The following is a 25116-nucleotide window of genomic DNA, read 5'->3' as shown; positions in this document are numbered from 1 at the left end:
TTTTTGGGGGCCCCCAAGAGAGTGGTGGCCTATATAGCTATAGGTAAATCCGGCACAGACTCTGGAGAGCCGGCTTCGGAATAGACGCGTGTGGGGTGGCCAAGGGAGCCTCGGGGTGACCCGCCGCTTCCTCCTGCCGCGCAGGTGCCCTTGATGAGCTTGCCTGGCGTCGGCGCGCGCGGCGGTTTACAAAGCTCCCTGCGCTGCTGCAGCCGCGCCCGAGGCGGAAGATGGAAGTGCGCGCTAAGCTGGAGGCGGCGGCGGCCGCTCCGCCGCCCCAGGACGCGGGTAAAGTGGGGGCCATGGAAGCCGGGGTGGGCAGGGGGAGCAGCCCTCCGGGACCTTCTCCCGCCGCCCTTTCGGCGTCCCTGGGGAGGAGAGGACTCGCCGACGCGCTAGAAGTTCCCGCACACTTGGCTCTTATTTGCCATCTTTAATTGCCAATAGAAGAATGTAATGGCCCAATTATGCCCGCGTTAATATTAGCCCCGAGGGGAGCGCACCTGTCCCCGCCCGTTGCTGCGTTTGGGGACCCCCTCTGCACAACATGGGGGGGCGGGCAAAGGGGGATCCGCTCCAAGTCCTTCTTAGACACGCTCTAGTTAAGGACGTGGTAAACCACCTCTCTCCCACCCTAAGGCAGCCTCCAGAAAGCCGAATTCTGGAGCAACCTCTACTTTGCGCGTTGTAGCTTCAGACTCCGGCGTCTTGGAAGGACGTTCCATTTCTTGTCTCTTTCAAGTTGGCAGGCAAGGTTCCTAGCTTTGCAAAGGAGCGAAACAAACAATTCCCCCCTTAGGTAGCTCCGGCAAGGCGGTTCATTCACTGGGTGCCCTTCAGCTGCCGCGGAATTTTGTTCCTATCGCTGGTTTCTGTATTAAAACTTGCATGGGAGTAAATCTCACTGATCACAGTGGATCTTGATTCTGAGTAAACCTACGCGGAAACTGGCTTGCACAGCTTTGGAAATTACTGTGAGGAAAAGTCTGGCACCTTGCTGGGTGGGGTTTCATGGTAAGGGGCAGAAGCCCCAGAGGGCGGTATCCCATTCAGTTTTACCTAGAGTAGACCTATTGGAATCAATGGGCCTCACTTGGTTATTAATTTCAGGGCGTCTCCACCGAGTAAGACTTAGGTGAATGCAACCTCTAGTTTTATTTTGCTAGGTCTTAGGCACAGCACAAAAGCTAGGCTTATGGATCTAAGGCTTGTGGGACCAGGAAGAATAAGGGGTGGGCTGGTTCTAAGACTTATTCTTTTGGTATCTGGCCTGAAAATGAAAGACAAGAAAGATGCACTGCCTGTTCAGTGTCCCACACTTCTCTTACATTGGTTGGCTCGTGGTACAGCTTTAAAAGAGAGGGAAAAAGAGCGTCTGCACTCAACAGGCAGCACTTACTTTTTATTTTCTGTTTCACATGTGAAAACATCAGAATGACTTGAAACCACCTCAGTCCTGTTAAGTGGGATGAGAATAAAGGCCAAACTCGATGTCAGGGCCAGCCATCCACATCCCTTCCACACCACTTCCTTCACATAGCAGGGACTTGGAATGCTGTTTGCATGAAAAGGAGTGCAAGGGAACAGTGGCGTAGCGTGGGTTGTCAGCACCCGGGGCAAGGCAAGTAATTTGCGCCCCCCCCCCCCGCTGCACTGTCCCTCCCCCAGATAGTCCCTCGCTCTCTCACCGCACCGCACGCCTGGCACCCTCCCCTCCACAGTGGGCGGCGACCCGGCGGCTCGGCTCGGATTTGCACAGCCAGTACTGCAGTGAGAGAGAGTGAGTGAGCCAGGTAGGGGCAGGGAGCTGCGAGCGCGCGCCCCCCCCCCCAGATGTTGCGCCCGGTGCCGCCGCCCCACCTGCACCCCCCACGCTATGCCACTGCAAGGGAAGAGAAACAAATCTTGACCTGCACTTTGTTCATTTCCGGTATCACAACTGGGTTGGGAGAAGGCTGCTCAAAGCAGTAAAAGGAAAAGTGAGGGAGGGGTGATTTTCACTCCCCTCCCTGTTTACTCTTTTTCATCTAGGCAGTAGATTCTAGGACCCCTTTCCTGTTTTATACTGTGAACAGAAAGATGTGCATGTACATGGCTGCCTATCAAGCCTAGTTTGGCCCCAAATTCCAGACTGATGCTCATGGTGACACTGAATCCTTAACATGTTTTGCATGTGGCATGTGGACCTGTGATGAATTGGCCTTATGTATGTACCACCAATTCACAGGAACAAAGCTTTTATCCACTGCCATGGTCCTCGCACGTGGTGGTGACTGCGCATGCATCCTGCGCATGAGTCCAACACCAGAGGCAGTTTAAAGTGTCAACTGCACCCTCATGGATGGACTGAGTTGTGGCATCACAAAGTTCAGGGATAGGTCTTCCCTTTCCCGATGTTAAGAAGTATAACATTAGCTTAATCGGTCCCCAAAATGGCCTGAAAATACACAATGTGGGTTTCAGATAAGCAGATTTGGCCTTGAATGCTACCTGGGAATCATATGTAAGCCCTTGGGAAATATAGACTCATATGCTGTCAATGTAATCTAAGGTACGGTGCGCTATAAAATACTCTCTCCCTACATTTATGAGCTCTTCAAGAAGAAAAACTGGGTGTATGTAGGGTGTATTAAATGACTTGCCTTGCAAGTTCAAACCAAAGGTCAGTGTTCTGTTTCCAGCTGTGGTAACCCAGATACAAGCAGTACATGAAAATGATGGCCATCATTTGTTTGACCCAGGTATCTGGTGCTTGGAGGCATACACTGAGGTTCCATTTAGTTATTGTGACTGATAGCCGTTGACAGAGCATTCCTCCGTGGAGTTGTCCTGTGGTTGGTTGGTTGGTTTTAAGCCATCTAGGTTTAATAGATTTCTAAGACAGTCATTAAGCGGTTGTGACAGTTATTAAGAGGTCATTAAGAGGTTGTGAAAAAGGTGACCATTTGCAAAATTAAAGCAGAAAGGAAACAAACCTCAACACTGATAAAGGTGGAAGAGGAGTGGGGCAGAGGCTGAACAGGAAGGTGTCCCATAACATGTCTTTTCATGAAGGTTGTACATCTTTTGTAAGGAAGCTGCTTTTTCAGTACTAAACACTTAAGAAATAAGGACAGAGGTCTCCAGCAGGTCATAATAATAGATGGAGAATGTGTAAGCTACTTGTGATGTATATTAGAACAAATTACACAAAACCAGGACATGGCTTTTTATGTCACGGGAAGCTGTTTTGACTTTTGCACATTGGAAATGCATTAGTTCATATTTTCCCCTGGGAAGCTGTTGGTTTAACCCTTCATTCCCACGTAAAACAGCCATTTCTGCTCCCATTCAGCCTGCATTATTTTTACCCTTCACTTTATGTCTTGCCATTGCTGTCTTTCCACAGTTAAAACTTTGACTGTAAACTTCTTGAGCAGGGACCTGTCTTACTTTTGTATCTCGCTTTCTTGAATAACCATTTCAGTTCATTTGCTTTGCAGTGTGCATGGAGGAGTTTGCGAGTCAAGAGGGGAAGGGACTTAGAGAGCCGCTGTTGTGCACAGACGAAAATGGGAACCTTGAGAGTGAGGTTGGAGCCAGAAGTAGTGTGGTGTCCGTTCTCCACACCGTCATTATGGAAGAAAAGACGGGGCAGATCCTGGCAAAAGAAAGGGAGAATGATGTAGCAAAGCAAGAGCAAGCAGGGGACTGTTACATAGGACAAGGCGCAGGGTCCTCGGCTTCACAGTCGTCAGTTTTGGATAGTCACCAGCTCAATTTTGTCACTATATACAGGCACCTGCCAAACTATGCCAGCAATATAAACCCTGATCCCCCTATTCCGGAAGCTGAACTGAACCAAGAATTCATTAATCAGCCAAAGCCACAAATCCCAGGAGAAGTATCCTGCCTTAAAGTTTCAGAAAAGGGGAATGTGAAAAGAAGAAGCGATGCTGTTTTCACTGCTGGTTCTCTGAAAGCATCTTCAGCTGCTTTGGAGCAACAGAGTCAGGGTGTGAGCGAAAACCTGGGCAATGCTATGCGCAGATCGGCCAGATGCGCTGCAGCCAGCTGTGTGGGTCAGCAGTCCTCCAGAGCCTCTTCATTCCAGACAGCCAAGAGCAAGCAGGAGGGAGCCAATGATAAGAAAGAACCACCAAAAGCTCCAGTGGAGCCTGCTCCACCTGTCCAGAAGAAGACACGCACGTTCTACAGTGCTGGTAAGCGATTAAGAGCTGATTCATCCCTCTTCATGGTCCCTTCTCAACCCTCAGTGCTACAGTGTTCTTAGAGTTAACTGCTCTTGGATCCTGTTACAGTTACTTACTCACACACTTTGCTGGGGAGCAGGGAAGGATTATGAGTTGGTAAAGGTTGCCGCCTAAACCACCAGCACCAATTTGAAGTCCCTCAAGGCTCCTGTGTTACCAACAGCAGCTGCTTCTTTTTTTGCTGGGTCTGAATGCAATGACCCAACCAAAAAGTGAATTGTACCAAGTGTTTATTACAGCTCGACTACAGGCAGAGTTGCGTGGCGAGTTCCCGCCCCCCACCAGGATGAATAAAGACACGAGGCACCATCATTTAAGGTTAAAATGGGCGAATTAGGCCACAACTTTATTGAATTCAGGAATGAGAGGCATTGGCTTAGGCATTGGTCCAACCGACTATCCGGCTCCAGCCCATTTGCTGGAGACACGGTGAAGGGTTAACACCTTAGTGGGGGAGTCCCCCGCCGAGGCACGTCAACTAGGAGCTCCCCCGGTCACCGCCGATTGGCTGGCTGGGGGGGGGGGCAGGATGCCCCGGGATTCCCTGGGATTTCCTTGCTCTCGCGGGGGCTGAACCAGCCCCCGCTCACCTGGGGTGGGCGTGACACCCGCAACCCCACCTCCTGGGGCAAGCCGGAAGTGGCTTAAGCAATGTTTGGCCCTGCTCAGTACAGCACGATGGCTAGTACGTTCAGTAACACCAGTCTCTGTCTTTGCTGAGGTTGGTGGAGGAGAGTTTCCAAGCCACTTTTATATCTTTCTCTCGTAAACCTTCTCATGGCCCCCATGACCAGACACCAGAGCTCCTTGGACAGGTCGCTGAGCTTGAAGCCCAGCTAACAGCAGCCCAGGACTAAACAATAGATAAGAAACTGGCTCCCTGGCCAGCTGGTGCCCTGTCATAAGATAAGTGTTACAACATCTCTTAACTCCTTGCAATGCCGTTCTGCAATTCCATTATAGCCCCTCCTTCAGATTTCTTAATTCCAGAATATTCCTTCCTTTCAGGTAGCTGAGAGCCCATCAGTTTGGAACTGAAACTGGGCCACTCAAAAATCAGGTAGAGATCTCTACATACCTGCTTGGTATACAGAAATATAGTAGTTGATGAGTTAAAAGAAAATTCATTTAAAAAACCCAGACATGAAAGCTTCCAGAACCTTTGAAATGTTGAGGGAACAACGATAAGAAAATTGTAGATAAATTTAATTGCCTAAATAGGTTGGTATGCTTGCGGGGTGGCACGCTTCTGCCCATTCATAGCTATACAGTTGTACCTCAGGTTACATACACTTCAGGTTACATACGCTTCAGGTTACAGACTCCGCTAACCCAGAAATATTACCTCGGGTTAAGAACTTTGCTTCAGGATGAGAACAGAAATCGTGCTGCAGCGGCACGGCAGCAGTGGGAGGCCCCATTAGCTAAAGTGGTGCTTCAGGTTAAGAACAGTTTCAGGTTAAGAACGGACCTCTGAAACAAATTAAGTACTTAACCTGAGGTACCACTGTACTAAAATTTCTCTGCTGTGTTTCCTGTGAGCAGTTCTCACAAGTGCCCCCAGGATGGGGGCAAAAAGATCTAAAGGAGTCAAGCAGGCTATGTAGATCTTATAATGATGGCTGGTATCCTACTATGGTTTACTCAGAGTAGACTCCTTGAAATTAACAAATCTAAATTAGCAATTGTTATTAATTGTAATGGGGTTACTCTGAGTATGACCAGCATTGAATGTAGCCCGTTATCTGTGGCTGACATCCAGGGGATGTTGAAGTGAAATGTGCACTGGGTATGAGATTTTAAAAACTCCTCCTGTAATGTCACTTCCATAGCTATATGGCAATACGGTGATTAGGCTCGTAGTTAGCCCCAGCCTCAGCCCTTTAGCATTATATAGGAAGACTGGCTCTAGCCCTGAACAGAAGCCCTCCTGTTAGAGACCATGGGCGTGCTGCAACATTTTGATGTATTTTGATTTTGAAGGATAGGAGTGTTGATACAAATATTTTAAGGGTTTTCTACTATTCCTCCCCACTCTGAACTTATCCTCTTCTCCCTTTCGCATTGCTCTTTTTTCTTCTTCTTCATTTAATGATACCCTCCTTCCCAGAACAGCTAGAGGAGCTGGAGAGAACATTCCACGAGGACCATTATCCGGACAGCGAGAAGCGCCGCGAAATTGCTGCTGCTATCAGCGTGACCCCACAGCGTGTTATGGCGAGTCTTCCCTGCTGAACAACAAACATGGGGGGTTTGATAGTGAAAATAGCCAACTAGGAAAGGATTATTCTGCTGTTGGCAAATGCATTTACAATTCCTCCCTCCACCCCTGTTGGCCAGGGGTCAGCAACTCTGGTCCACCGTCCCTCAGACCATGTGGTGGGCCGAACTACCGTATTTTTCGCCCTATAGGACGCACTTTTTCCCCTCCAAAAATGAAGGGGAAATGTGTGTGCGTCCTATGGGGCGAATGCAGGCTTCGCGGACCTCTCCGCAAGCAGCGGGAGCGCTCCCGCTGCTTGCGGAGAGCTGCCTGCATGCTGAAGCCTGCGCGCGCTGAGCTCAGCGCGTCCAGGCTTCGCGGACCTCTCCGCAAGCAGCGGGAGCCAGCGCTGGGCTCCCACGGCTTGCAGAGAGCTGCCTGTTTGGGGGCTGGGGTCGAGGGAAGCTGGGGGGGGGAAATAATTTTTTCCCTTTATTTCCCCCCCAAAAAACTAGGTGCGCCTTATGGGACGGTGCGTCCTATAGGGCGAAAAATACGGTATATTTTGGGGGGGGAAATGAACGATTTCCTATGCCCCACAAATAACCCAGAGATGCATTATTCAATAAAAGCACACATTCTACTCATGTAAAATAAACCAGACAGGACCCACAAATAACCCAGAGATGCCTTTTAAATAAAAGGACACATTCTACTCATGTAAACACACGCTGATTCCTGGACCGGATTGAGAAGGCGATTGGGCCGGATCTGGCCCCCGGGCCTTCGGTTGCCTACCCTGCTGTTGGCCTTTCTGTAGCAGGGGGTGAATAGCAGCTGGATCACAACTGTGTTTCATTCAGCTTGGGCCAACATCCAAATTGCAATTGATGCTCCATCACCTATACCGCCACCCCCCTGCCGTATCTTTGGCGGCAGCTTTTTATAGATAAAATGCCAAAGCCACATGTAGTCTAGGGTGGACCAGTAGGAGTGGGGGGAAGGACTGAGCAACCTCTGGCAATTCCCCACTCAATTTGCCCTTCTCCAGCTGCTTCTTACCAGGAGAGTGGGGCATGTAGCTTGAGGAAGGAGAGATAATAATAATAATAATAATAATAATAATAATAATAATAATAATAATTTATTTGTACCCTGCCCATCTGGCTGGGTTTCCCCAGCCACTCTGGGCGGCTTCCACAAAGACCAAAAATACACTAATATGTCATACATTAAAAACCTCCCTGAACAGGCCTATCTTAAGATGTCTTCTGAATGTCAGGTAGTTGTTTATCTCTTTGACATCTGATGGGAGGGTGTTCCACAGGGCGGGTGCCATTACCGAGAAGGCCCTCTGCCTGGTTCCCTGTAGCTTTGCTTCTCGCAATGAGGGAACTGCCAGAAGGCCCTCAGCACTGGACCTCAGTGTCCGGGCAGAATGATGGGGGTGGAGACGCTCCTTCAGGTGTACTGGGCCGAGGCCGTTTAGGGCTTTAAAGGTCAACACCAACACTTTGAAAAGCGTCAAGCAGCTCTTGTTCAAGATTGCAACTTCAGTCCTTGCTTGGCTTTTAAAATGGGATGGTTGGTGGTGGATATTTTTGCAGTGCCTTTTGATTTCTCTCTGTTGTGAAAGGGGGTTCCGTGATCTGGTGAAGAACCTCTCATTTTATGGTGAATTTGGTGTTCATATGGTTTACAAAGAAGTTGGAAATGTGGAGTTTGTTTTGTTTCACTGAGGATTCCTCTCTCCTTCCTTAGATCTGGTTCCAGAATCGCAGAGCCAAGTGGAGAAAAACAGAAAAATTGACGGTGAAAAGCAGCAAGAAATGTTCAGTCGCAACATTGGCTTTGTCAATAGGCCGTCAACAAAGTTCTCAAGGGTGAGGAGCCTCCACAACTCAGGTTGAAGATGGATGGTAGTTTTTTTAAGAGAACGGAAAGTTCCTTACATCCTAAAATATTCTTTTGTCACGTGGGTTTTCCAAGGTTTGGGCACTACAGAAACTTGCAGAGCCTGTTTCTTTGGGAGCAAAATTGACATGAGTGACATCACACTATGATCTAGGAGGAATCTCTCAGGTCACTTTTAGCAGTTTGGCAAAAATATGTGCCAGTCTCCAGGATGAAGCTTATATGAATGACAGGCGTTTATTTTCTCTCACAGCCTTTTTCTTAATTTCATACTTTCTGTTAATGGTGCTGGAATACAAAGTGTCTGCAGCCAGAAGTCTACCTTTTAGGTACCCAAATACAATTCAGTTTCTAAAGAGTATTTGGGATTTTAAATTGCAAATATGTTTTAAAATACAGGTTTTTGTGAGTTACAGAAGATATAACTAAAAGGTATAGGTGTTTAAACAACAGACAAAATGTGTGATGAGAGGAAGTTGACAAAAAAAGCTTTTCACCATCAGTTCCTTTCCAAATTTATGATGCACCCACCTTCAAAATAGAACTGCCTTATGAGTTATGCTAAGTGATTTTTAAAATAATCTTTCTTAAAGTTTTCTAAAAAGTTGGATAGTTGTTTATTTCTTTGACATCTGATGGGAGGGCATTCCACAGGGCGGGCGCCACTACCGAGAAGGCCCTCTGCCTGGTTCCAAACATCCTCTCAGCAGAGCAGCCCTGATATATGATAAATTTTGCCTCAACAGCTGTGATATTTGGGTTTGAATTGGAGGGGGGGGGGGCATTTGACAGATCAGCCAACCAAGCTAAAGAGAGAAAATGAATATTCTTGTTCTGTAATGGAGCTGCAAAGGCATTATCTTAGTAAAGAAGGCGACAGAATCTCTTTTGCTCAGAAGACAAGGAAATGGAAAGTGAAGCAGCATCGAGGGGAAGGTTTGCATTTTGCCTTCTGCCCATTCCTCCAGTGTGGTGCAGTGGTTAAGAGCAGTGGACTTGTAATCCGGAGAACCGGGTTCGATTCCCCGCTCCTCCACATGCAGCTGCTGGGTGACCTTGGGCTAGTCACACTTCTCTGAAGCCTCTCAGCCTCACTCACAGAGTGTTTGTTGTGGGGGAGGAAGGAAAAGGAGAATGTTAGCTGCCTTGAGACTCCTTCGGGTAGTGATAAAGCGGGATATCAAATCCAAACTCCTCTTCTTCTGCCTCCTGATCATGCTGTTAAACTTTGCTTTCAGTATAACTCTGCTGCCTGCACCCCCCGTATCTGACATGGTGCACGATCAGCCTGCTGCACTCATGATGGATGGCGCACCAGATGCCAACTATTCTAACATGCTCAGTGGATCGGCCGTGCCACTGGCCGCCTCCTCAGGTGAGATCTGTTCAGCTTGTGGCACTGGTGACTTGGGTAGGGTTGGCCCTTGCCTCACTTCCTGTTTCCCTACTTTACTTCCTCTCTCAGTGGAAAGTCTATTTCTCACACTGTGCAGCACTTGGGCAAAAAAAATAAGAGGCACAAACACAAGATGGGTGACACCTGGCTTGAGAGCAGTACATGTGAAAAGGATCTAGGAGTCTTGGTTGACCACAAACTTGACATGAGCCAACAGTGTGACGCGGCAGCTAAAAAAGCCAATGCAATTCTGGGCTGCATCAATAGGAGTATAGCATCTAGATCAAGCAAAGTAATAGTGCCGTTCCAGGGTAGTCAAATGCCAGGTAGCTGCTCCCTCCAGACTCCTAAAGGAAAGAGGCTTTCACTGCCCCCCTTCATGTAAAGCATTTTTAGGGGGAACTTAACTGAGGCTCAGGGACGTGGGTGGCGCTGTGGGTTAAACCACAGAGCCTAGGGCTTGCCGATCAGAAGGTCGGCGGTTCAAATCCCCGCGATGGGGTGAGCTCCCGTTGCTCAGTCCTGGCTCCTGCCAACCCAGCAGTTCGAAAGCATGAAGTGCAAGTAGATAAATAGGTACTGCTCCAGCGGGAAGGTAAACGGCGTTTCCGTGCGCTGCTCTGGTTCACCAGAAACGGCTTAGTCATGCTTGCCACATGACCCGGAAGCTGTACGCCGGTCTCCCTCGGCCAATAAAGCGAGATGAGCCCGGCAACCCCAAGCGGACCTAATGGTCAGGGGTCCCTTTACCTTTTTACCTGAGGCTCATGCTTGGCAAGAGTGAAGAGTCCTTGGAACAAACTGAAGGTGTGAGTGAAAGCGCTCTCCTCTTCTTCCTCTCAGCCGAGGATCAGCAGCTGGTGTGGGAGATGCTGACTGAGAAACAGGAGCCGGCCAACTAGCAGCACTTCAGGAGGCAAATTGGCTTGGGGTTTCCAAGTGTCTTGAGGACAGCGTTGAAAGGGATGTTCAGAGAGGGGTGGGAAGAGAGAGAGCCAAAGCCAAAAACCTCTGAGTGTATGTGGGACTTGGAAGCACTGGCTGTCTTTACCTGTCCAGGTGAGAGCTGGGAGGGCAGCCTGCCACATGGGAGAGAAGTGTGGCCTCTGTTCAGTATAAAGGTAAAGGGACCATTAGGTCCCGTCGTGACCGACTCTGGGCACTCATCTCGCTTTACTGGACGAGGGGGCTAGCGTACAGCTTCCGGGTCATGTGGCCAGCATGACTAAGCCGCTTCTGGCAAACCAGAGCAGCGCACGGAAACGCCATTTACCTTCCCACCGGAGTGGTACCTATTTATCTACTTGCACTTTGACGTGCTTTTGAACTGCTAGGTTGGCAGGAACTGGGACCAAGCAACAGGAGCTCACCCCGTTGCAGGGATTCGAACCACCGACCTTCTGATCATCAAGGCTCTGTGGTTTAATCCACAGCGCCACCCATGTCTCTCTGTTTAGTATAGTGCTAGCTAATAGTGTTCTTCTGTAGAATGTCCTTTGGCGCAGTGACATTACCCACCCCCCTTGCAGTTTTGTGTACTGCCAGCAGCTTATCTGTATTGTTTGATAAATTTTCCCTAGGGATTGTTTCCTTTTCTCTTAGTCCCTAGGCTAGCCACCTTTCAGGCTGGTGAACTTCGTTGGGCTTGATAGATCACAAGTTGTGCAAATCTGACTCAGAGAACGGAAAACTTAGCAGCTCCTTCCTTCACCTGGTCCCTGCCAATTCCCAGTTCAGCAGCTGGGGCAGAGAGAAGCTCCTCTGCTCCTTGTCTTAGGGCAGCAAGCAGGGCTGGGAGGAAACGCCTTTTGCGAAGCAAGTCTCAGAACTCTCAGCTGTAGTGTCAGTAACAACCAGAAGATGGTGATCATACACAGGCTTTTAAGGATGAGGCTTTCCTAGTGATCTGGGAAAAACAAGTGTAGCAACCTTTCCAAGTCATGTATTCTTGGATGGTGCTGATTATTTGGAACCGTTCCAAATAATTATGAGAAAGCAACAGGTTTTGTTTCCTGGTAGTTGATTTACTTCAGGGCAAGGGGAATGCTACTCTGGACTTCCTAGAGGGTTTTTGACCACAGTATTATTCTGGATCAGTTGCGTAGGTTGGGCTTACAAGACAGATTTTCAGTGACTCCAGTAGCTGGATGAGTATCTTCAGAAGGTACTGCTGTGGGACACTGTTCCCACCCCATGGCCATTGGCTTAAGGCAGGGTAGGCAGCCCAAGGGCCAGATGTGGCCAAATCGCCTTCTCAATCCGGCCCACTGACGGTCCGGGAATCAGCATGTTTTTACATGAGTAGAATGTGTCCTTTTATTTAAAAGGCATCTCTGGGTTATTTGTGAATGAGCTGAGGTTAAATTCAGAGAAGTTGTAGGTTGGGAGATTGTTTGCTCCATAAAGTGGCTTACAGTTGATCTTAGTTTGGATTGCTTCAAATATTTAAATATTTGCTATCTTACTCTTGAGCCAAAAAAAAAAGGGGGGCTTCAAGTGTTGCCATACAGATTATTTCAGAAAAGAAAGAAAGACCGGGTACCCAGACTTCGAATATGAAAAGACATGACATGGGAGGAAAATAGATTGGGAGGGTAGAGGAGATAAGCACATGCATGCGCTTAAGTTCCTGCTTAGAAAAATATGGAACACAGAATAGAAAAGAACAGCTCCCTAGAGAGAGTTCACCAGAGTAGTGACTGGAAAACACTGCCCCAGACTAGCATGGTGATTGAGGCTGAGCATCATCTGCAGTGTGCAGTTGTTAATAATAATAATAATAATAATAATAATAAATAATATATCACGCCTATTTAGCTGGGTTTCCCCACCCACTCTGGGTGGTTCCCAACAGAATATTAAAAGCACACTAAAACATCAAACATTAAAAACTTCCCTTCAGATGTCTCCTAAACGTCAGTTGTTTATTTCCTTGACATCTGATGGGAGGGCGCTCCACAGGGCTGGCGCCACCACAGAGAAGGCCCTCTGCCTGGTTCCCTGTAACCTCGCTTCTCGCAGGGAGGGAACCACCAGAAGGCCCTTGGAGATGGGCCTCAGTGATGGGGGTAGAGATGCTCCTTCAGGTATCCTGGGCCGAGGCTGTTTAGGGATTTAAACGTCAGCACCAACACTTTGAATTGTGCTCGGAAACGTACTGGGAGCCAATGTAGGTCTTTCAAGACCGATGTTATATGGTCTTGGTGGCCACTCCCAGTCACCAGTCTAGCTGCCGCATTCTGGATTAGTTGTAGTTTCTGGGTCACCTTCAAAGGTAGCCCCACATAGAAAGTAGTCCAAGCGAGAGATAACCAGAGCATGCACCACTCTGGCGAGACAGTAAGGTAGGGTCTCATCCTGTGTACCAGATGGAGCTGATAAACAGCTGCCCTGGACACAGATTTGACCTGTGCCTCCATGGACAGCTGTGAGTCCAAAATGACTCCCAGGCTGCGCACCTGGTCCTTCAAGGGCACAGTGACCCCATTCAGGACCAAGCAGGGTGTTACTTCAAGGCTAGGGAAAAGTCAGTCAGCCAACAAAGTGAAAACAGCCCTACCCCAACGCACACATAAAATGAGCATCAGACCAAACACGCCACTGCTCTGCCTCAAAAATAAAGGGATGGGGAGCAAAAACTGGCCTCAGTGGCCCAGGTCACACTACTGCCTTTGCGCAAGGTAGCCATCTGGCCAAGAGAACGGGAGGCACCCATGCACAGGGCTGATACCCCCCTCCCCATTTTCTTGGTATCAGTAGCAGCAGCCTCAACCAGTTCTAAGGCTGCCTCTCTCCATCTCCAGCAAAGCTCTTTATGTACAGTGTTTTTCGCTCTATAAGATGCACCCGACCATAAGACGCACCTAGTTTTAGAGGAAAACAAGAGAGAGAAAATTCTCTCCCTCTCTGTGCAGCGCCTCTCCAGTGAAGCGAAGTCAGAACAGCAAGAGGGATCGCTGCGCACCGATTCCTCTCGCTCTCCTGGCTTCAGCAAAAGCAACGGAAAGCCTCCAGAGCACAGCAGGAGGAGCAATCCCGCTGCACTCCGGAGGCTTTGTGTGGCTATTCCTGAAGCCAGGAGAGTGAGAGGGATCAGTGCACACTGATTCCTCTCGCTCTCCTGGCTTCAGGGATAGCTGTGCAGCCTGCATTCGCTCCATAACACGCACACACATTTCCCCTTACTTTTTAGGAGGGAGAAAGTGCGTCTTATAGAGTGAAAAATACGGTACCTAGATTCATCCCAGGGAACACTTGACTCTTGATCTGGGTCAAGAAACTTCTTTTGAGATATTCATGTCATTGGGGACTGTCCCAGCAATAATGATATTTAGCACTGTTTAATGCATATACTGTGTATTTATTGGAAGCTGTTGAGACAGCTTTCTGTTTTGGGGTGGAATACAAATGTTAATGAATGGATGTGTTTGGAAGTGTATGAAAAAACCACCTGGTCACAGGGCACCTTTAGTCTTATTTCAATTAAGTATTTCAGACTTGGATTTACTGTCTGAGATGCATTATACCTTGATGCATTTGGGGGTGGGGAAATGATCATCATTGCCCTTGGTACATATAACCAGCAAGTGCCAAATCTTTTTGAAAACCCAAAAATCTATTGTTCACACATCACACACATGTGGAAAAGATACAGTGGGATAATTTCTGGTTTGTTGGTTTCAGTGTGGCAACCACAGCAAGGTTTTTCTTAGTTTATTATCTGGGTAGCGGTGCACTGATGAACAAAATGATCAATTGCATAGTTAATCTGGAACCTTCTAAATGTGTTGCTAGATTATCAAATACTGTCTAGCCTAGGTTTTGAGTGGTGGGACTCTTTTTAGACATGTCATCATCCTAAAAATATGGTGTCTTGGAATTGCAATATGGACAAAATATTATGCTGTATTCTGTGGGTTTGAACAACATTGTCACCTTCCACTGAATGACTCTCATGTTAATTAATTGTAAGGCTATTAAAGAGTCTCACAATAGAGCCTGAAATGGTTTCCAAAAGCTGAAATCGTAATTTTTGCTCAGTTTGAACTCTGTGATGAACACCAGTTTTGCAGGGGAATAAGGAAGGTTCTCACGGGGGGGGGGGTTTAAAATTTTTGTAAAGCAGTTTCATATGCTTGTGGAGTACTTTTGACCCCCTGATACTATGTGTAATGATATTAAGAAAAGTGAGTAGTTTGCCTATTATTGCAATAGTAAAAATATTGGTCCTTTCTCCTCTCTGCTCTTTTAAGAGAAAAGGTGGTTTATGCGTCTGTCAGTATGAAAGGAACTATTACAGGAGCTACGTTATGTTCTTAGTTTTTCAGTTTTCTCATTCACTTCCATGGAGAGAGTATTGACACCCAAACCAGTAAGAGCTGGTTGTTGTTTGTTTACGAGATTTAGGAGGGAGCCCTTGAAAAGCTATGCAGCGATTTACATCTCATCGTTGTTGGGAAGCACGTGGACTGTGGTGTTGTAGAAGGCTGACACAGAAGTTTTGTGTTTTTGTTGGTGCAGTCAGGATGGCACTGTTGAAGGAAAGATAACTGGATCCCCATAGGTTTCAACTGTGCATGTACTCCGTGCCCTGTCTCTGTCAGGCTCATTGTTCCCCTTTCCTGTCGTAATGAAACTTGCACGCAGTATCGGGGAAACCTAGGACAGGTGAGCTGTCACTGACATCAGGCAGATGTAATTGCGGAACCACACAAGCAACTCCAGAGGAATCCGGACTCTCCCACAATCCCGTTTGCTCTTCTGGAGAAGGGTGTGATGTGACTCATGTTGCCTTTGACTTGTTTTGACACGATCTCCTAGGCTGTGCATCAGCATATGCAATTAACAAACTGGAAAGGTGGTTCTTAAACTGAAGGCGAAACAAGCCAGGGTGCTTGTTCTCAGTACGATGCCCGAGGGTCACATCACACATTATGCAGAGGCAAACGTAGATTTGTTGCTGAGGGTTCACACCACGGGGAGCTGAATTCAACAGTGGCTCCCAGATGATGTTGATGCATGATACAAGTGTGTCATTCCTGCATGATAAAGGTAAAGGGAACCCTGACCATTAGGTCCAGTTGTGACCGACTCTGGGGTTGCGGCGCTCATCTCGCTTTATTGGCCGAGGGAGCTGGCGTACAGATTCCGGGTCATGTGGCCAGCATGACTAAGCCGCTTCTGCCAAACCAGAGCAGCGCACAGAAACCCTGTTTACCTTCCCGCCGGAGTGGTACCTATTTATCTACTTGCACTTTGACGTGCTTTCGAACTGCTAGGTTGGCAGGAGCAGGGACCGAGCAACGGGGGCTCACCCTGTCATGGGGATTCGAAGCACCAACCTTCTGATCAGCAAGTCCTAGGCTCTGTGGTTTAACCCACAGCGCCACCCGTGTCCTTGCATGATACACATGCTCAGAAAGACCTGTTTGTCACATCCACACATTGAGGAGTAGGCTTTAAAGAGCTTGGGTGCAAACCTGGAAAATGTAATGTCAACTTGAGAACAACTGTCCTAGGAAGCAGGCAACAGCATTGTCTCATACCTGCAAACCCTTTTTCCGGATTCCATCATCTTTTGACTCTTTCCCTGCACTCTTTCACCCCTGAATCTTCTGTTTGCTTTCCAGTTGGTGCCCTCACCCCTGCTGTCAACCTCTCTTATATAACGTGTTCCTCCTTTTTCCTTTACAGCCGACTCTGCTGCTGGCAGAACAACCACATATGACTCCGTCCAGACGAAAGACATCTCCCAGGGCATGTTCGGTTCCTTCAAGAAAGAAATCTTTCCTGCCGTTCCCAGTCCTCCACCCATTCGTAGAGCCAGCCTCCCATTCAGCATGGTGTTTAACCCAAACAATCACATTGTTCCACTGATGCTGGATACCCCCAGTAGTGAATATAGTCCATCTAGCCAGGAAAGTAGCTGCAGTGAGGTCTTTGCCTACAGCATCCAGAACCAAAGGTAGGAGAAGTGAGCCTTGTGGGAGCGAGATGAAGGCACCCCGCCTCAGAGTTCATCTAGATTAATTTGCCACCCAAGATAAAAAGGCTAAGTTGTATTCCCATAGCTGTTGGCTTTCTTCCTGTCCCACAAAATTGGTTGTCTTTATTTGCATTCCAAATGTACCATCCGCTATGAGTGCATCATCTATGAGCAGATGAACTTTGCAGGACTTTCTTACCCCCCACCCACCAGGCATTTGAATTTGAATTTATTATTTTGGTCACAGACCAGTTCCAGCCCACATACAATATCAAGGAAGTCATAAAACACAATAGGGATACATTTGAATTTGCAATTAGGTATAACAGGGACAATACAGATATAGCAACAGTTAAAAAATATATAAATTAAAACTTAGTCACTAACATATAACCTAAAATTTAAGGCCGTAATCATTATGATAGCACAGTTTGTTCCCTAAGTTTTTGGGCAATCACACAGAATTTGGCTACCCTTAACGTGATCTCGGGATCCTTGTCTCTACCAGGGATTTTAAACATTGAAGTTCGGATTCATTTGGAGATTTTTGCATAGCAGGGGTAATAAATGCCGAGCGTATATCCCCGTAGAAACGGCAGCGTAACAAGGCATGAGAGACACTTTCTACCTCCATCAAGCCGCAGGGGCAGACTCGTTCCGCGTACGGTTTACCCTCGAATCTGCCCTGCAATAAGGCAGATGGCAGCACGTTGAATCTAGCGAGGGTAAATGACTGTCATTATTTAGGTATTTGTAATTTTGACAGCTAATTTGCTGGGGTAAATCCTCTCCCATTATCTTTTATTGCTGGGTGTTTATTCATCTCGCTCACGTGGCATTGCAGTTCCATATCCCAAATTCGTTGGCGGATTATTGCTCTCGCTTTCTCATAACCTACAGCTAGCAGGACCTGTGGGGGAAACCCCACACCTCTTAGCTTTTCATGCAGTGTAGCTTTCCATTTGGCTTGGTAGGAATCCAGTAGGGTTAAGGGTGCCAACCCAACAGGGAAAAAGATAAGTTTTAACCGATAATGGATCTTCAGAATACATATCTGGGCTCTAACAGGGATTTGCCTGACCTCCAGGCAGACAGCTATGTTAGACACACAAGAAGGGATCCCTAGCAGACAGCGATAGATCTTAGTTTGGAATGGTTCTAAGGGAGCAAGGTTTAAGTTAAAGCCATGGTTTTCCCAGTAGTAATGTATGGAAGTGAGAGCTGGACCATAAAGAAGGCTGATCGCCGAAGAATTGATGCTTTTGAATTATGGTGCTGGATGAGACTCTTGAGAGTCCCATGGACTGCAAGAAGATCAAACGCACCCATTCTTAAGGAAATCAGCCCTGGATGCTCACTGGAAGGACAGATCGTGAAGCTGAGGCTCCAAGACTTTGGCCACCTCATGAGAAGAGAAGACTCCCTGGAAAAGACCCTGATGTTGGGAAAGATGGAGGGCACAAGGAGAAGGGGACGACAGAGGACGAGGTGGTTGGACAGTGTTCTTGAAGCAACAAACATGAGTCTGACCAAACTGCGGGAGGCAGTGGAAGACAGGAGTGCCTGGCGTGCTCTGGTCCAGGGGGTCACAAAGAGTCAGACACGACTAAACGACTAAACAACAAGGTTTAAGAAGCTGCAGATCCACCAGCCATGCACTTTGCAACTTTGCATGTGTTCTGAAGTCAAGTGTGGCACGAGGGACCTCAAGGGTGCTCTAGTCAAACCCCTAAGTGGCCCCTTGTTTCATGGCAGACAAAATTCAAACAAAGGCATGAATGTGAGTGTTCTCACTGGCTGTTTTTCAGCTCTGGAACTCTGCTTCACTTGGGCTATGCCATACAGTGGGACTTCGGTTTAAGATATGTTACAATAATCTTTATTGTCATTGTCCCATCCAGAACAACGAAATTGAAAATATCTACATCAGACATTCAAAAACCAACAAGCCTGCTATCCCAGTCTGGTTAGCCCCCTAAAAACTCTGATACCCCATAATTAAATACAATATACTCCCATAGAGACTACCTTACACTGCGTTTAAAACCAAAATTGCATTTGGATAGAAACTGTTTTTCAGGCGGCTAGTCCTAGTCTTTATAACCCTGTACCTTCTTCCAGAAGGCAGAAGCTGAAAGAGATCATTTCCGGGGTGCGCACTATCCTGCGCTATCTCTGCAGCTTTCTTATGGCACCTGGAAGCGTAGATTTGATCCAAGGTGGGAATAGTGCACCCAATTATTCTCTCCACAGTTTTTACAACCCTGGACAGCATTGTTTTCCCCCTGACTGTGCAGTTCCCAAACCACACACAGAGACCATACACTCTCAACAGTACAATGGTAAAATGCCATCAACAGGTCCTTTGAGAGATTATTTTTCCGGAGGATTCTCAGACAGCCCTGTTTATGAACGATTCGGTTTACGAACTCCTCAAAACTGGAAGTAGTGTCCCGGTTTGTGAACTTTACCTTGGTCTAAGAACGGAATCCAAATGGTGGAAGGGCACCGGTAGCGGGAGGCCTCATTAGGGAAAGTGTGCCTTGGTTTAAGAATGGTTTCCGTTTAAGAATGGACTTCCGGAATGAATTAAGTTCATAGACTGAGGTAGCACTGTATCTTGAACTTCATTTGGAGGAAGTGTAAAATATTTGTATTTGGGCATGTGAGGGGTGTCCCCCCCCCCGAAACATTTCAAAAATGGATGCTTTGTGAGTATATGCATTTTCGATTAAGTCGTACCTTGGAAGCCGAACGGAATCTGTTCCAGAAGTCCATTTGACTTCCAAAATGTTTGGAAACCAAGGTGGGGCTTCCAGTTGGCTGTAGGAAACTCCTGCACCCAATCGGAAGCTGTGTCTGACGTTTGGCTCCCGAAGAACGTTTGCAAACCAGAACACTCACTTCCGGGTTTGGGGCATTCAGGAGCCAAAACGTGCGAGTGCCAAGGTGTTTGGCTTCCAAGGTATGACTGTATATTGGAACATGTGCTTCCCCCCTGCCAAAGAAACCCCAGTTATTTCTCCTCATATCTTGTGGAGTGGGTTATAATTCTTAACAATGACTTGTGAACTGTTTCTTTCCTCCAGCGTCGACGCTCCTGTGCATTGCAGTTACCCTGAACAGCTGGAACCTACTGCTAACCTAGAGACCCCTTATTACCACCCAAATAGCCAGCCTGGGGTTTACCAGTTCAACCAGTATCCTCAGCACCAAGTGTCCCAGTTGCAGCATGGCTCAGTTCACCTTGCTGGCGCTGCATTTTCCAGTGTCGGCCTCACACCAGCTATGCCTGGTAAATCCACCACAGCTTTTCTCCCCATGCCTAGCAATGGGGGACTTGTAACCTATGGAGCAACAGAAGCTTCTCAGGGGTACCTGCAGAACCACGCAGGAGGACAGCTCCTAATACAGCCACCAGCCGGGAACTCGGGTGAGTACCTCAAATGGAATTCCGCCCAACGTGGTTGATTCCTTCTTAAGGGAGAGGTGCCATTGGAGGCGCTGTCAGCAGTTGACTGGAATGAACACTGTCGGAAGGTCCTGAGGCTCAGAGGGGGCCCTTGCCAGCACCAGGCATTCTGGGTGAGGTGGCTGCACCACTGCCAGCATTTCCCACAGAAGTTACATAAGGCTTTTTAAACGTGGAACTTTTTATTTTATTTTATTATTTAAAAAAATTACAGTGGTGCCTCGCAAGACGAAATTAATTCGTTCCGCAAGTCTCTTCGTCTAGCGGTTTTTTCGTCTTGCGAAGCAATCCTATTAGCGGATTAGCTGATTAGCGCTATAAACGGTTTAGCTATTAGCGGCTATTAAAGGCTTAGCGGATTAGCGGATTAGCTGCTAAAAGGCTGTTAGCGGTTTAGCGGCTTAGAAAAAGGGGGTGGGGAGCGGAAAAAAAATCTCAAGACTCGCAAGACATTTTCGTCTTGCGAAGCACGCCCATAGGGAAATTCGTCCTGCAAAACGCATCGAAAAACGGAAAACCCTTTCGTCTAGCGGGTTTTCCGTCTTGCGAGGCATTCGTCTTGCGGGGCACCACTGTATTTACAAACAAACAAACAAACACATAGACACAAAACAAAATTCCACCCTAAATTACAGACATTAAAATATCCTTGTGACTTCCCTCCACCGCCCCTCACCCTCCTATATATTATAATATAATATTTCACATTGCAATTTTTATCTAAATTTATATCTCTTAACTCTTTTAACTTACTGTTTGTTTTGTTTTGTTTTTAACCAGCCTTACCAACATTAATCCAAACATATCAACATGTTAGTTTTTGAGCAGTGCTTGGACATATAATCTTCAGACCATTTCTATTGTATTTTTATTTTCTGGTTTGATTGGTTCCTTATTACTGCAGTTAATCCTGCCAATTCCATAAATTCAATTAGTTTATTTATCCAGTCATCCTTTGTGGATATATATTTTAAATGTAGAACTTTTTAAAAAGGGTATTTCCGTGGCAAACTGCAGCAGTGGTGCAGGCCTTATTCTAGCACACCCAAATTTTTATTCAAAGGATTAGCATGACTTAAACTGTTGCTCATGGTAAAGGTAAAGGGACCCCTGACCATTAGGTTCGGTCGTGGCCGACTCTGGGGTTGCAGCGCTCATCTCGCTCTATAGGCCAAGGGAGCCAGCGTACAGCTTCCGAGTCATGTGGCCAGCATGACTAAGCTGCTTCTGGCGAACCAGAGCAGCGCACGGAAACGCCATTTACCTTCCCGCTGGAGCGGTACCTATTTATCTACTTGCAGTTTGACGTGCTTTCGAACTGATAGGTTGGCAGGAGCTGGGACTGAGCAATGGGAGCTCACCCCGTTGCAAGGATTCGAACCGCCGATCTTCTGATCAGCAAGTCCTAGGCTCTGTGGTTTAACCCACAGCGCCGCCCGCCTCCCTGTTGCTCGTGGTAAAAACACTTAAAAATCCCACAGTGGCTGAAACAGCATAAAGGAATTCTTTCTTTTCTCTCCCCCCCCCCCGCCTTTCTCTTCTCCTTTTTTCGCTTCTGCCTTCACCCAGGCTATATCCCTGCATTTCAGACTGTGCCCTGGAATGAATTGTGTATGCAAGGAGTTCCATTTTCCAATCAACTTTGCTCACAAATGCAGTTTTCCGGCTCAGGAGGGGGATGTTATTCAGCTGAGCAGGCACAGAACCTTCAGAACCAGAGTGGGCCTCCCAGTCCTTGTCTGTTGCAGCTGCCCAAAGCAGAAGGCCCAGGATATGCTGCTCTCTTGCTCCCTACTGAGCAAATGGCAGATCTCAATTCAAACCTGGATCACCAGTCGCAGACACAACACATGGCGCTACTTGAGGAGGACTCTGATATGGACAAAATCCCTAAAGAGGAAGACAATATTTCTGGTGAGTCCTAGTCATGTGGTCATCATGAGGTAGTCTGGAATGAAGCATTAAAATGAATGCACAACACTAGGTGTGATGGTGTGAGAGCTGTGCTTGCATCTCCCGATGGTTGTTTGGTTGGTTTATTTAAAGAGCAAAATGGTAGTGGAGCCACTCAGAATTAGGTTGTAGTCAGAGAAGAGGAGGGTGGATAGGAAATGGTTTTGAACTTGTTTTTTGAGTTGTTGGGAGCAGAACTGAGGTGCGCACAGCACACCTCAAGGAGGTCTCAAAGATGCTCACAACCTCCGTGTAATGGTTCTAGGGGTTGCTCGTGCGTAAGTTGCCGCCACTCCTGGCTAGGTTACCTGGTTGAACCCTTTCTGTCTGGACAGCCTCAAGTTTCGTGGCTGCCTCAGTCGCTGGCAGAATCCATCAGTGGGCGTTTCTTGAACATCTTCCAGCATAAAAGCTGTTTGACGCCCAGTCTTCTCCTACTCTCCCTGCGCGGAAGTCTTCTGCGCAGGGAGGGTGTGGGCAGCGGAGTACCCGTACTCTCTCCGCTGGTCTCCGGCAAGGAGTCCTGGAGCCACCTCTCCAATTCCCCCATCTGCCCCCCTTCTCCACTGGTGTTACGCTGATTTCCTTCCCCAGCGGATGGGCTGCCTCTCTCCCTACTGGGACCCTCTCCCCCATCCCTCTGAAGCCTCCAGCTCTGATGGCAGTTCCCTGACACTCCATTTCACTGTTGTCCCAAGAGTGAAATAAAAACCCATCTTGTGGAAATGGGAGGTGAAGCAGCCAGTGAAAGGAAAACTAGATGGTAGCAAGGTAAACTGCTGTTGGGGCCAAAGGCCACCCCCTTTGGGCGACCCCATACCTCCCTCAAAGGATGGAGTGTTGACCCCCCAGCAGCACTTTTCCTGGACCCTCAGGAGATAACCTTCAGCTGCCTGTCACTCCATTCCACCTTGCAAGCAAAGGTCAGGGGCTTGCAGTCCCCCTTGATCCTCCCTCACATGAGCTTGTAAGGACAAGTGAGTATGTTTTTAGCATTTTTCTTGAGTGCTGGGAAGAACCCAAGCTCTTTTCTGCAAGCTGTTTTTGAGACAAAACATGAGGGTTCCTACTCATTCACAGTAGCAAAGTTGGTTTCTGGAAGCAAAGGAGTCACAGGTGGGAAGCTTTTGAGTGGCAAGGAGGGCTATCCTTGTGCCCCACAAAGGAGAAGTTGAGGACTGGGAGTGAAAGACCAGGATACCTACCCTCCTCCACAGTTCCACCAAGTGAAATCCCAAATTGTCACTCTGTGGAATATCCTATTTTAGATGCCTAAGAATTCAAGGCATTTGTTCATTTAGTCCTCCATTTTCTTGGGCATCCAGGATTGTGCTGCCCATACAGAAGGCCTTCTAGGAAGGAGTTGAAATGTTCTTGTTGGCTTGAGGCTCTGGGCAGAAAGTTGCACCTCCCGATCAACTAGATAGTCCTGTCCCTGCCATCCCCCTGAAATCCTTTAAGTGTGGTTCCTCAAATCCATGCTGATAGGGCATTCTTGCTTGGAGCTCCCACCACCTCTGATCCCCAGATGGGATTGTGTTGATGCCCCAACCCACCCCACTCCAAAATCTTCTGTCAATTCTTTCTTTATTTGCTCTGAAAATGTGGGTTATATGGAAAAAGTGTATTGGCAACAGCAAGCCGCCATGGTCAGCTGAGGAATACAGCCATACCTCGGGTTACAGATGCTTCAGGTTGCATTTTTTCGGGTTACAGACCCGCCAAAACCCAGAAGTACCAGAATGGGTTACTTCCGGGTTTTAGCGGTCAAACATGCACAGAAGCGCTAGATCATGCTTTGCACATGCGCAGAAGCGCCAAATTGCAACCCACGCGTGCACAGACATGCCGCTGCAGGTTGCGAACATGCATCCTGCACGGATCATACCAATAATACCAAGGTAATACCCCAAGTTTAACTCAAAGTTCCCAAAAGTAAATGTTGCCTTTTTTTGGATTTTCCTTTGTAGTATGGGTGAGGCACAGTAACATTTTCTCTGCGGTTGGAGTTACAACTACACCTAATGTCATTGCATAATTTAGGTTAAAGCTATGTGTTTCTTTAAAAACTGGGACATGATCAAACATAGCAAGGGATGGTGCTAAAGGGGCATGTTTAAATGGCTACAAAAATGATGCTCCTAGTAGCTGTAAGAGAGCCTTTTCTACTTAAACTACTTCCCTTCTTCTCATGGGGGAAAACAGTAGAGCTGAAGCTCTGAAATGAGCTGATAAGCAAATGCTTCCTTTGGCGGCCAGTTCCCAAACAGCCATCTTCTCATTGCGGGTCACTCTATTGTATGCTGGTGACCCCACAAGGTTCCCATGACCCGAGATGAAATGAGTCACTTCTGGAACTGCGGTTCTAGATACTCAATTCCTGCTCCGGACGACCCCCTTACCATTCTGGCCTGGTGGTAATAATGCGGGTGGAGGGCTCTAGACTCAAGAAGGCTAGTATATGCCACAAGAGGACTCTGATATCTGGCAACATTTTGGAAATAAGAAACACAACTCTCTGGTGGCTAGCAAAAGTGGTTTTTGCAAGGTATTAATTTTTTTTTAACCTCTACCTCCTTTCCTAGACAATGACTTCACAAGATTATTCTGATCTTTATCTTTCCAGATTTTCCCGAAGACAGCAAGAACTGACTCAGAACTGACTCAGGCTTCCTCGTGGAAAACAAGGGGGTTGAGAGAGAAAAAAAAATAATATTATGACTTTGTTGTTTTTAAACCTTCTCTTGGAGATAAACAGAAAAGAATGTACTTTGTGAAATTCACTAAAGACTAAAAAGAGGAAATAACAGGATTGGCTCGATTGTTATTATTTAATTTATTATTATTGCTCTGCTGAGGAAGGAAGCAGTGAAACATCTTTCAATAAAACAAATTCAGCCCTTTGTTTTGCATGGAAGATGACTTTTTGTTCTTGATACA

General features: G+C 47.3%; 1 protein-coding gene across 1 annotated transcript; it reads left to right on the top strand.

Annotated features, from left to right (window-relative positions):
- Window positions 1-230: 230 nt before the first annotated feature.
- NOBOX (NOBOX oogenesis homeobox) lies at window positions 231-25080 on the top strand (the record flags this gene model as incomplete). The annotated part of the gene is made up of 9 exons (XM_083441057.1): window positions 231-288; window positions 3483-4202; window positions 6364-6470; window positions 8218-8339; window positions 9609-9745; window positions 16460-16730; window positions 19841-20184; window positions 21793-22137; window positions 24803-25080. 9 exons carry the CDS (start codon window positions 231-233, stop codon window positions 24826-24828), a joined length of 2130 nt encoding a protein of 709 aa, XP_083297183.1. The 3' UTR covers window positions 24829-25080.
- Window positions 25081-25116: the final 36 nt, after the last annotated feature.

The sequence above is a fragment of the Podarcis tiliguerta genome (assembly GCF_965153285.1).
Source record: "Podarcis tiliguerta genome assembly, chromosome: 5".
NCBI lineage: Eukaryota > Metazoa > Chordata > Lepidosauria > Squamata > Lacertidae > Podarcis > Podarcis tiliguerta.
Note: the sequence above shows the minus strand (reverse complement) of the source record. Positions and strands in the feature narration are given on the sequence as shown.